Source organism: Oryctolagus cuniculus, chromosome 13, assembly GCF_051225735.1.
Source record: "Oryctolagus cuniculus isolate XC-2025 breed Fujian yellow rabbit chromosome 13, ASM5122573v1, whole genome shotgun sequence".
NCBI lineage: Eukaryota > Metazoa > Chordata > Mammalia > Lagomorpha > Leporidae > Oryctolagus > Oryctolagus cuniculus.
In genome coordinates this window covers 43076701-43089897 of record NC_142879.1, presented here as the reverse complement: position 1 = coordinate 43089897, position 13197 = coordinate 43076701, and the positions used below count along the sequence as shown (strand labels likewise).

General features: G+C 39.4%; 1 protein-coding gene across 1 annotated transcript in view; it reads left to right on the top strand.

The window, feature by feature from the left end:
* CUBN (cubilin) overlaps positions 1-13197 on the top strand; it is a 283377-nt gene that overhangs the window by 205867 nt on the left and 64313 nt on the right. The window contains exons 49-54 of the mRNA XM_051820614.3: positions 478-649; positions 1712-1918; positions 4688-4837; positions 7262-7383; positions 8450-8675; positions 10822-11009. Coding sequence (XP_051676574.3) covers positions 478-649; positions 1712-1918; positions 4688-4837; positions 7262-7383; positions 8450-8675; positions 10822-11009 — 1065 coding nt within the window. The remainder of the gene's footprint in view (positions 1-477; positions 650-1711; positions 1919-4687; positions 4838-7261; positions 7384-8449; positions 8676-10821; positions 11010-13197) is intronic.

Below are 13197 nucleotides of genomic sequence, written 5' to 3'. Positions count from 1 at the left end.
TCCTTGTGTTTTCTTTTCTTAGTGTTTGCTTATTTATTTTCATCTACTTGAAAGGGAGAGAGAGAGAGAGAAAGAGAGAGAGAGAGGATAGATCTTACATCTTTGCCCTCAACATCTAGCGTCAGGGTAGGCTAAGACCAGCAGTCTAGAACTGTCTCCGATTTTCTCAGTGAGATTCAGAGGCCCAAGCTCTTGAGACACCATTTGCTGCTTCCCAGATTGCATTAGCAGGAAGCTGAATTGAAGCACAGCAGGTGGAACTCAACCCAGCATTCTGATATGGGAGTTGGGTGGCCCACACAGCAGCATAAGCTATTGTCGCCGCAACACCTTCTCTAAGGGGCCTGTATTGTTAAGTAATTAATTGTAGTGCAGGGTTCCCCTGTAAGAAACGGGTCTGGGCTGTGACTGTCACCTCCTAGGAAATATTCAGTCAGGTGGACTGCATAGCTAAAGGCTAAAGCATGTTTCCCACAGGTATTCAATGGCCTGAGGAGTAACTCACCCCAGCTGGAGAGGCTGTGCAGTAACGTGAACGCAAGCAACATGATCCAGTCTTCGGCGAACACAATGAAGGTCGTCTTTTTCACAGATGGATCCAGGCCCTATGGAGGGTTCCTGGCCTCCTACACGTCCAGTGAAGATGCAGGTAATGAGGGGTGCTTTAAATGCACCTCATTTTAAGCAAACGTACTGCTGACCCGCACAGCTGCTGCCAACCACAGATGAACTTTCTCTTGTCTGCTTAGTGAGCAAAGGTACAGCTGGGTTTCTCAACACAAGGCCAAAGAGAAAACCCACTCCAGACAGAAGAAAGCTGTCTGAATTCAGACATAAAACTGCTGTGATGAATTTAAAACTTTGATTTTAAGTGTTGCCAGACAAGCTTCTTGAGCAAGCCATGTAATGCTGCCATTAGTGTTGGTTGCTAGTTCTGGAATCTTTACTTGGTATCTGTACAGAAAGAGACTATCCACCTCTTACAGGGTAACTTACTCCTAGAGAATAATTAACTTTATTGGGACAGAACACTTTGACTGCTGTCTGTATACATATTTCCAGTGAAAATCAACGTGGGAGGGGGTTGCATTTGATATACAATATGTCCAAATTCATCAAGTTGTCACCTCTTAGTATAATGACCCTCCTACTTTCTGAATTGGTGCTGTTACCTGGGCTTTTTAAAATTTAGGAGGAGGGGAAGTGAATGTCTTAAAGAAAACAGTGTATTTCATTGATAGAAGCGGCATTAACCCCCTCATTTAAAGGGGCAAATTCATTGGCACTTTAGTGTTATATTATCTGTTTGATCCAATTAAACTTTTTAATTAAGTGGAGAATTGCTTATCAGAATCCATTGAGATCTACCATTAGGTATATTTGGGTATTCCTCTAAATTAAGTAGTAATGAAAATTGAACTCAAATTTAGATGTGTGATACAGAGCCTAATCTGCAGGTAGGCACCTAATCCATCCTGATAGAGAAGTAAACAACTATTTGTTTCATACATCACTCCTTTATAATGACCCACAGAAATGTCTTCCATAGTTCGTATATCCCTTACTCATAACCTGACTGCGTACAGAAAAAAATCCACCCAGTGATGTTGCTGTTGTGATTTTAGTCACTTTATTGTTGCTTGATTGTTTGTGTCATTAGTGACTGCATCAATCTTACTACTACTTTCTCTGTTGTCTTTTGTTTTTGTAGTGTGTGGTGGGTTTCTTACAAACGCTCCTACAGGAAACTTTACTTCTCCTGGCTTTAATGGAGTCGCCAATTACTCAAGAAACCTCAACTGTGAATGGACTATCAACAATCCAAATCAGGGGAATTCATCCATTTATCTTCACTTTAAGCATTTCTCCCTAGAAAGTCATCAAGACTGTCAATTTGATGTCCTTGAGTTTCGAGTGGGTAAGTTCAATCAAGTAACATACTCTTCCATTTATCTATTATTCTTGTGCCTGGAGACCACCACCAATGAAGGGAGTCAAAAATGGCCATATGGGTCAATGAGGGCCAAAAGAACTGTGTTCAAGGAATATCATAATTCCAGATTCAATGATTGTTTACAGCCCTTGTCTCTGCTGATGAGGAACAGTGTTTTCTTCTTCAAACTATTTGTTGAGTTCTTTACTTAGTGTAGGGTTAATCTTATGAGTATAAAGTAAACTGAAAATAGATCTTTGTAAGAATTAAGAGTGAGACTAGGAGAGGGAGAAGGAAGAAGGGTAGGAGTATGGACAGGAGGGAGGATAGGGTGGAAAGTATCACTATGTTCCTAAATCTGTATATATGAGGCATGTGAAATTTCTAAAACTTAAATAAAATTTTAAAAGTAAAACAAAAAAACGTAACTCTGTGTGTGCCCAGCTGATGAGCATGTGCCCTGTGAACCATGAAGGAGGTAAATCAGTGTTTACAGCCAGTTCCTCGGTCTCGGTTGGTTTCCTAGTATGTAAGATTTTCCCAAAAGAGATTCTGGCTTCTCTATGCTCTTTTAGTGATTTCAAGTGGTCCCTTCAATGACCGCCTACTACTGCTTTTCAAAGAGACTGGAACTTGGTGTGTTCAGAATGTGTTTGTAGTTCCCTGAACTTCCAGGATTCAGAGAGGCTGTGAAATTTTACTTAGGCATTAGAAGTTAAAGGACGTTTTGCAATGTGCCAGATGGAGAAGCACATGGAAGCTATTTAGGAAAGTATCCCTGAAGCAGTCAAATTTGTCTTTGTTTTCTTCATAAGAAATGATTGAGATGTTTACTTTGCAAACCAGAATTCTCTTAAAATTTTTAAAAACTGTTATGGAAAATTAATTAATTTAATTTATTTCCCATGGTCAGGGCATGAGTTATCCTTTAGATTATTCCCATTGTTAACATGACACTTGTAAGCAAATAGAAGGGAAAGATACTATTTTAGAAAATCCATACTACTAAAGGTTTCCTGACTTAACATTTTAAACTAAATTTAAAGAAAATAAAGTTGAAAGCAAAAGTAATTAGTTAATAGGTAGAGATGTACTTAGGCAACCGTGAAAATCGATGGCAGGTATCTCTGAGAATATAGTTATCTCCAAGAAGGAGAATTTGACAGTTTTTGGTCATAGACCAAAGGCCCCAGCAGGATAATTATTCTGGCTCTCTGAGGTTGATTAAACTACAAAAGGCTTATGAGGAAAATGGCAGTTGTAGTTTGAGAATGTTCTCCATGGATTTCTAGTGAGCCCTCACTGCTCCCACCTGGTTAGAACCACTGGCTCATAGAATCAAGCATACAGTTCTGTATCACATTTCAGTCAGTTAAATGCATTTTCTCTTTATTCTCTCAGATTTAGAGACAGTTAAAAGTTATATTTTAGTGATTTATAATGTCAGTGATGTTGATCTGACAGAAGAAATAGAGAAAAGAGAAGTGCAAACTCTCTAGGTACTCTATAAATGTTAATCATGTTTCTGTGAAAGGTAATCTTCATAAGAAAGGTCAGCTCAAATCTGACAGTTCTTGGCCTGAGTGCTGAATATTCTGTTCACTTTAGGTGACTAAATGCAATGAAGAAATCTAAAATACTAGGCAATTATCACTTTTATCTTGGGAATATATATATATATATAAAGATTTATTTGAAAGTCAGTTACAGAGTGAGAGGCAGACACACATACACACACACACACACACACACAGAGAGAGAGAGAGAGAGAGAGAGAGAATCTTCTACGTACTGGTTCACTCCCCAAATGGCCGCAGTGGCCAGTGCTGGGCCAGGCTGAAGGTGGAGCCTGGAGCTTCTCCCGGGTCTCACACATGGGTGCAGGGGTCCATGGACTTAGGCCATCTTCTGCTGCCTTCCCAAGTGCATTAGCACATAGTTGGATAGGAAGTGGAGTAGCCAGGACTTGAACCGGTGCCCATATGGGATTATGGGATGCCAGTACTTAACCCACTCTACCACAGTGTCAGCCCCGAGAATGTATTTTATTACTGGTACTATTGTATTTTTTAAGATTTTATTTATTTATTTGAAAATCAGAGTTACATAGAGAAAGAAGGAGAGGCATAGAGAGAGAGAGAGAGAGGTCTTCCATTCACTGGTTCACCCCCCAGTTGGCCACAATGGCCGAGCTGTGCCAATCTAAAGCCAAGAGCCAGGGCTTCTTCCAGGTCTCCCACGTGGGTGCAGGGGCCCAAGGACTTGGGCCATCTTCCACTGCTTTCCCAGGCTATGACAGAGAGCTGGATGGGAAGTGGAACAGCAAGGACTTACAGGCTGGCCTTATAGGAAGTGGCTTTACCTGCTACGCTACAGCACCAGCCCCACTATTGTATTTTTTATTCCCTAAGAAATGTCCAAAATTTTTTTTTAAATGTAGGTATCTATGTTTAGACATACTGAAATAATTATGAAAACAAACTGGAACAGAATGGCACTACAGTTGCAAAAGGTCCATACAAAAATGACATTTTGTTTTTGTTTTATTTTACCCTCTCACAGGGACACATTCTTTGGCATTGACAAAGGTGGAAAAGAACTTTGTGCAATATCTGTCTTGTACATTATCAGAATGTATATCTATGTCAATGAATACCTTGAATTTTAAAAAAATTGTTTCAGTAGAAACAATTCACTAAATATGTTTCTCAAAAACTATATAAACATTGGCACTTAGTGTATAATTTTGTGCAGGTGATGCTGACGGTCCTCTTATATGGAGACTCTGTGGCCCTTCACAGCCTAGGATCCCATTGGTCATACCATATCCTCAGGTCTGGGTACACTTTGTTACCAATGAACATGTAGAATTTACTGGATTTCATGCAGAGTATTTCTTTACAGGTAAGATTTATAGTTAAGATCTCAAGTGTGGCAATAAAATAATAGGCAATCATTTTTTTCATAAACATTTATATTTTGTTAGACTTATTTCTAGGTGGGTATTAAGTTTATTGCTACTGTCAATGAAATTTTATAAATTACATTTTTAATTGGTTGTTGATGACATCTAGGAATTTTATAATTTTTGTACAATTTAGTAATCTGTTACTTTTAATATTCTGTATTTTTTTGTGTTTTTTTCCTGTGTTAAAAAAAATCCTGCCCTCCACAAATGATAGTTCTTTCTTCTTTCAGTCCCAATACTTCATTTCTTTTTCTTATTTCACTACATGGGGTCACCATCATGAGAAGGTACAGAAAGATGGTAGCATCTTGTTTCCTTCCCTAAATGAATATATATGCCATTTTTAAAAGATTTATTTATTTTACTTGAAAGTCACAGTTACACAGAGAGAGAAGAAGCAGAGAAAGAGAGAGAGAGGTCTTCCATCCACTGGTTGCCAGATAGCCACAATGGGCAGAGCTGTGCTGATCTGAAGCCAGGAGCCAGGAGCCAGGAGCTTCCTCTGGATCTCCCACTTGGGTGCAGAGGCCCCAGGACTTGGCCCATCCTCTACTGCTTTCCTAGGCCATAGCAGAGAGCGGATCAGAAGTGGAGCAGCCAGATCCCGAACCGGCGCCCATATGAGCTGCCGGCACTGCAGGTGGTGGCTTTACTTGTTACCCACAGCTCCAGCCCCTATATATGCCATTTCATTGTTGAGTATTTGGTTGCTCTTATGTTTTAAACAAATGCCCTTTATCAGATTAAAGTCTCTTCGGTTCTTAGGGTAAAAAATTTTTTTTTCATGTGTATAGGTGTTAAGATTTTGTCATGGTTTTTTTTGTTTGTTTGTTTTTTTTTTTTTTTTTTTTTTTTTTTTTTTTTGACATGCAGAGTGGACAGTGAGAGAGAGAGAGACAGAGAGAAAGGTCCATTGGTTCACCCTCCAATGGCCGCCGCGGCCGGCGCGCTGCGGCCGGCGCACCGCGCTGATCCGATGGCAGGAGCCAGGAGCCAGGTGCTTTTCCTGGTCTCCCATGGGGTGCAGGGCCCAAGCACTTGGGCCATCCTCCACTGCACTCCCTGGCCACAGCAGAGGGCTGGCCTGGAAGAGGGACAACCGGGACAGAATCCGGCGCCCCGACCGGGACTAGAACCCGGTGTGCGGGCGCCGCTAGGCGGAGGATTAGCCTAGTGAGCGGCGGTGCCGGCTCTGTCATGTTTTTCTGCATTGATTGAGATGATCCTTTTTCCTTCCTTTTGTAGGTTAATACACAGATTATATTGAAATTTTTTTCTTGGGAAATCATTCTCTCATTTCCAGGATAAACCCTACTTGGGATGTATGTTTTGCTCATATTATTACATGTCACTTGCAAAATATTTTATGTTAGATTTGCATCTGTGACACTCAGTTTGTGCCTGAAAATTTGGCTGAAGATGGGCAATGCTTTCCTTGCTGCTGCCCTTGGTTATGTCACTTTTTCTAGTCCACTTTCACTAACATGACAGTCCTCTTAGATTCCCAGCTTCATTAGAAAATCTCTATTCCAGGCTTTGCTTTTGTGGTAAGCCAAAGCCATATCCTCTCTTCCTGCCTGGTCACCAAAACCTCAAACCCCAACCCTGGGGCCCAAGTCTTGGTTCTTTACCCTCTCAGTCTGCTGCACTTTCATTTTGAGATTACCCTCCAAATGGGTAATTTTATGGGTTTTGGAGAGTAGCTTTTTTTTCCATTGAGTTTGGCTATGAGTTGAAACATAACTAAGTTATAATTTTATCCAACATTCCTTATTGTTAAAGCCAAATGGTCGGCTGAAGGGAGGAATGTGATGGATTTTTATCCACTCTTTCAATAATCTTTCCAGTTGATGTTTTCTTTATTAGATATAAAGAAGAGTCAGCCTTCAGGAAACAGTGCATATTGTACTTTAGCTACACCTTAGCTTCCTGTGCTAAGGTGTAATTAGTATGTGCTTACTACCAAAAAATGACCAAGTATTTAATCATAGTGCTGACTATATTCTTCAAGCTAATATGTATTCACTGGCCTCGTTTTTTCAAGAATGGCAATGTTATTTACTTTGTCCCTAGTGCACTGTCAGTCATACAACCCACGTAATTATTCTCCACTTACATTACAGATTATATTCTTTTTTCTTCATAACAGAACTTAAGCCTGTCTCCACTATGTGGTTTGGTTTATTTAATACTATAAGAGATTATGTTAATTTCTATTCTTCTATCCAACTTTATTTTGCTTTTGTATAATTTTATTTATTGAACTTTTATCATAAAGCATGATGGCTCTGAGTACTACTTTGGCTTTGCCCAGGGTTTTTGCTTCTATTTTATTTAGAGGGCTATAAATGTAATTTCAGATTGTGGTGGAATACAGACAGGTGAGAGTGGAGTGATCACAAGCCCCAACTATCCACGTGATTATGACAGCTCCTCCCACTGTTCCTGGTTGTTGGAGGCTCCTCAAGGGCACACCATCAATGTGAGTTCTAATGACTGAATGTGATCCTTCTGAGATGGTATCATGGAAATGGAGTTCTTTTAGTAAGCAAGTAATTAAAGTGAGCTTCCATTCTGCAGTGTGATCATTATTTCTCTCTAAAATTCTCTCATTAGAGTACAGACATTGTTACCAGCGTGATGCTGCCTCCCTCTCCACCCAATACAAGGTCTTCTGTTCTTTCTGTGTTGTGAAGCCAGTAACAGTACTAAAAAGAACATAAGCTGTATTCCATGGCCAAAGAAAGGAGAAGTGGAAGTCTAGCTCTCAAATTAACTTCACAACTTGCTGCAGGTTGTTGTTTTAGATATAGGGGCAGAAAGAATTAGGGGGTGGAACATGGTAAGTTATGAGATATGAGTGGGAGAAATATTCATGTTTTTCCTAGAAATAGGTCAGGATTTCTCAGAATTGGCATGCAATTCTCTTTTTACTCCTTTTATGGACTCTTTCAGCTGTTTTCATGATGACTGTCAAACTGTCATGGTGCTGTTGGACGTGTCATTTAGCACAGAAGTTAGATTCAAATGAAGTTTGAAATCTTCTGCTGGTTCTCAGGCATCCATGTTGGGTCTAGGTGGTTCCACCTACTTAGTCTGAGGAGAAGCTTCTGACTACGTGTATCCCATTCTCAAAGAGAAGTGATATCAGGAATTTGACTAGGCTATGCAGGCACTGCCCTAGGTAACATCACTGGTATCTGTAAGTCTACAATTAATGAAATCTATTTTTTCAAGGTAAAAGAGACCATGCATAGGAGATCATCCTGCATCCAAGAGAGAGGCATACTCATGTCCTTGATCTGAGTGGCTGTCCTAGCCCAGGGGGCTTAAAGCATTCCCCTAATGACTCCACTTCCTGGAGAAATATTCCCTTCAAAAATTTTCAGAATTGCTTAAGGTGGAGGGGAGGAGGAAATTAAGTAAGCATTAGGAATATAAAATTATATGAATTAAAGTGAAAAGATATGTAAGTCTTCTATCTGCCTCAAGGTTGGTAAGGTCACTTAGAACTCAGAAAGCGTAATTATTTCTTTTTTCTTCTACAGCTGACATTTAGTGACTTTGAAATTGAAAGCCATGCAACTTGTGCTTGGGATTCTGTCACCGTCAGGAATGGTGGCTCCCCTGGATCACCCATAATAGGACAATATTGTGGAAATTTAAACCCAGGGACAATACAGTCTGGTTCCAATCAGTTGGTGGTGATTTTTAATTCAGACCAGTCAGTGCAACATGGTGGATTTTATGCTACATGGAGCACACAAACATTAGGTAAAACAAACCTTTTCTATATTTATTGTCTTTTAAAATTTTTTTGAATATTCTAAATTTATAAACTGACTTAAAGGCCCGTCATCTTTCTGAATCTGAAGGGGGTTGGTTCTAGGACTTTTACAGATACCAAAATATGTAGATGATGAAGTTCCTTATATAAAATGATATAGTATTTTCACATAGCCTACACTTATCCTCTCATATACTTTAAATAATCACTGTAGTACTTATCATACCTAATACATGTACACACTTGTTATATGGGGATTTTAGTGAGAAATGAGGAAAAGCAGTCTATACATGTTCAGTACAGATGTAATTTTTTTCAAGTTGTTTTGGTTGAAGGGATGTAACACTGCTGCTTACCTACTCTGTGTTGGGTTCAATTCTAAATATTTATATGTATCACCCCAAGTAGCAATGTCAATATACATCTTCTGTATTTTTGCACACAGAAACTGTGGCTAAGTGGATTGATAATTTGCATGGGGCTTATAGCTGTTAGCTGATTATCAGGGTTTGACTAAAGGCAGCTAAGCCCAGAAATTTTTGTCTTAACACTTCCCATAGTACCCTCGTAGACAAAAGGGCACATTGCACAAACAGGAAATCTCAATAATAGAGATATGTGGAAATCACAAGTATTTCAAAAGATTTGGGGTTGGAGGCAAAATCCAGAAAGATCTAATGGAAGGAAAATAAGTAGTCCACCTTGTGAAAAGCCTTAGTTGATAGATTATTAACCCTTGAGCAACGGGAAGTGTCGCTCCCCGTCTTCGTGGAGGAACGACACAGGACCCTGCGCTGTTCTTTTGTCTGCTCGGCCCTCCCCGGGTTTGCTGCTGGTTCTTCCTGGGTTGGCTACCGTCCCTTCCACCTCCGTGGAAGGGCGGTTCCCCCTAGCCACTTTTCCCCACTTCCGCCGGGGGGGGGGGGGGGGGGGCTGGCTGCACAGGTGTTCCTTCAGATGTTCCTGGTGCATGTTGTCTCTCTCCTCCTTTATAGTCCTCCTCCACCAATCCCAACTCTGCTACCCACACGCCGAGTACGCTGCTCTCCTGCAATCAGGAGCAGGTCCTGCTGTTTATTGGTTGAACTGGAGGCAGCTGTGTAGAAGCTGTTTCCTCCCTTCTCAGCGCCATATTGTGGGAGAGCAGATGCATAGAATAAGTGTTAATTCCAGTAACTTAGTCTAGTCCCAGTTGCTCCCCACAGGGAAGCAACTAAAGTTTTGAGAAGGAAGGTAAGAAGATGAGATCTGTGGTTTAGAACAAAGGCTGTAGTATATGGATCCAGAACCAAAATATCACAGACTTGATTTTAAGAGTAACTTTGTTCATATAAAATATAAATCTTGTGAATGTCCTCATAAAACATAGATTTATATTAGACACTTTATTCAGAATTTCATTCAATTGGAAACACCACATAACAGAGTCAAAATTATTAGTGAATCAAACTCATTTTCATTAAACCACTAACTGTTGTTGAAGATAGATGGTAATTTTAAAGTTTCCAAGGATTTAAAACCAAAGATTCATGGAATGTTCTGTAATTTAACTTCATTTTTTAGTTCAACTTTTAAAAATAATTTCTTAAGTACATATTTTAAAAGTATGAAAATGGATTTTTCTTCCTTTAAATCCCTGTAATTTATTTTTATCCATCAGTCAGTTTTAATATAAATGAGCTAGGTTGCTTAATGGAAGAACTTTCCTCTGCTCAAAGTAACTTTCTAAAGTCCCATATGTTAAACAATGAATATAGTGTTGTATTCACATGTTACTAGTAATAAAATACATAACTGGACATTAAAAGACTGCAAATACTTCACTGCTTTAAGGAGAGTAAAAAATATTGTTCAAAGACAGGATAGAAGTCTATCCTGTTTATGCAGAAGATTAATGATCTCAGTTGAGTTCAACACAGGTGTAACAAAGCAGTAGCAGCCAAAGTTTCCTCTTGAGTCAATGTACCTTACATTTATTTAGAGTTCTTGCTGTGTGTCTGCCCCAGAGATGAGTCATACATAAGGAAATGAACTGAGAACTCACATTTAGAAATCGTACTTCTTGAAGTCTTGGACTTCCAAAATTGTTATTTTCCTTGGAAATTGATGACTTTTTCCATGATGATTTTCTAGGTTGCGGTGGAATAATCCATTCAGGTAGTGGTGTAATCAGATCTCCTCACTGGCCTCAGAATTTTCCTGAAAATAGCAGATGTTCCTGGACAGTCATTACTCATAAAAGTAAATACCTTGAGATCAGTTTTGACAACAACTTCCGAATCCCCAGTGCTGATGGACAGTGTCAGAACAGCTTTGTGAAGGTCAGTGTGCTTGTTTAGTTAATTGGAGCCAGACTGGTTTTGTGAATATAAATGTTTAGGCTATAAATGGCACAAAGTCATTTCTCAAAGTAAGGGAAGCACAATTTTGCTGCTTGAATTTCTTAGATTAAAAAAATGAGAAACTTCAACTGATAGTTTAAATTTGAACCAAAAGCATATTTTATCCTGTGATTTTTCCTTTTATCTGCTGATTTGTAGGCATAGTAACTCAATAAAGGAAATTGTTCTCTGGCCTTATTTAATTTTCATGAGCATTTATAGTTCTCTTCTGTGAAAACAAAGAAAGATAACCATTTTCTTGCTTGTTTGCTTGCTTTCTGTTTTATTTTCTAATGGTTCCTAAAGGACAAATGTTCTTTATAATATAAGGCACCATCACAGGAAAAATTAAATGTATACCATAAAAATTTCAGAAACTTGGAGGAGTAGCAAATACCAGGCTTCACCCTGGGGCTTAAGAGCCTACAAGTTGAAAAAACCGTGAAAGATCTATGTAAAAATGATAACAATGGAGTAGTCAACAAGATTATTATCTTTCTAATTATGTGTTATCTCATTGGTCTATACTTAGTGTTTAAATGAAAACCAAATACTTAAATAAAATATGTATATAATAAGCACATTTTATATACACTTTTCTTAATTGCTTTTTCCATGAAATAAATGCACTCTCTTCTCATGAAATGAATCAATATCATGTGTACAGACAAAATCTTCTTGTTCTCCAGTTGTAAAAATGGAATTGAAAAATGTCATAGACTCATTGCTCCTCTGGATAGAACAAGAGTCTCTAACAGTATCAAGCAAGTTCAACAACACTGTTAAGTAAGATAGAATGGAAACTCTTCCGAAAATAAGTGGCTCAGGGAAGCACCTTTCTGTCCTGCTGGGCCTATGACTCCCCTTTCTGCCAAGAGATGCTGTTTGGGTGGGCAGATGCAGTAAAGCGACCCAACTACAGCCAAGTATGCAAAGTTCTTGTGTGCCCAGAGAAATTCCTGATCCTGAGACTCATTATCTGCACAGATACGTTCAAGCAGGCATAACTCTGAAAGAAAGGGATCTCACTGTAAATACTTTGTCCATATGGGAAGACAGTTTGCCCACACTGGGCTGAGACTCACTTCCCCAACCCAGAGACTCTGAGTCAGATGCACAGAACTGGCAAAGATGTTGCAGCCACAGATGGCTTGGTCTGGGAAGCATCTTTGTCCTCCTAAGCCACAGGTGCTGCTTCTCCACCCAGACAGTGGAGCAGCCAGGTGGCATTGGATAGAGACTCCTCCTAGACCTGCTTCCTTCAACTGAGAAATATACAGAGGCCCAATAGGTGAATTACACACCATCTCCTCAGCACCCCCAAGAACTACTGGGAGCCCCAAAAGCACCATGTAAACCAAGCAGTCCTGATCACACTATAATGATTCTTAAGATTTAATAGCCATTGTAACCGTAACCCACAAAAGTATGCAAGACCACATGCTAAATGTAAACAGTCTCACTGGCTACTAAAAAAAGATTTTAAATAAGGCTCACTCAGTCTCCTAACATAATACATAAAATATCCAAGGTATTCGAAAAGAATTTTTCACACAGATAAGAACATCACAACTTGAATGAGAAAAGACAAGTCTTTTTATGAGATCATCAGATGTTAGAATTATATAACAAAGATGTTGAAGTAATTGTAATAAAAATAATTTAATAATCACTAAAAATTATCTTGAACCAAAAAAAGAAAATTTCAACAAAGAAATATTAGATAAAATGAAAAACTGAATAGCAATTATAGAACTTAAAAAATACAAAGACAGAAATAAAGAATGTACTAGATAAGTTCAATAGTAGAATAAGGATGATAGAGAATGGAATCAATAAACAGAGAATAAAAGCAGCAAAATTTATCTAATCTAGATAACAAAGAAAAAATAGATTGAGGCCTGCGCCGCGGCTCACTAGGCTAATCCTCCGCCTTGTGGCACCAGCACATGGGGTTCTAGTCCCGGTCGGGGCACTGGATTCTGTTCTGGTTGCCCCTCTTCCAGTCCAGCTCTCTGCTGTGGCCAGGGAGTGCAGTGGAGGATGGCCCAAGTGCTTGGGCCCTGCACCTGCATGGGAGACCAGGAGAAGCACCTGGCTCCTGGCTTCGGATCAGCGCGGTGCACCG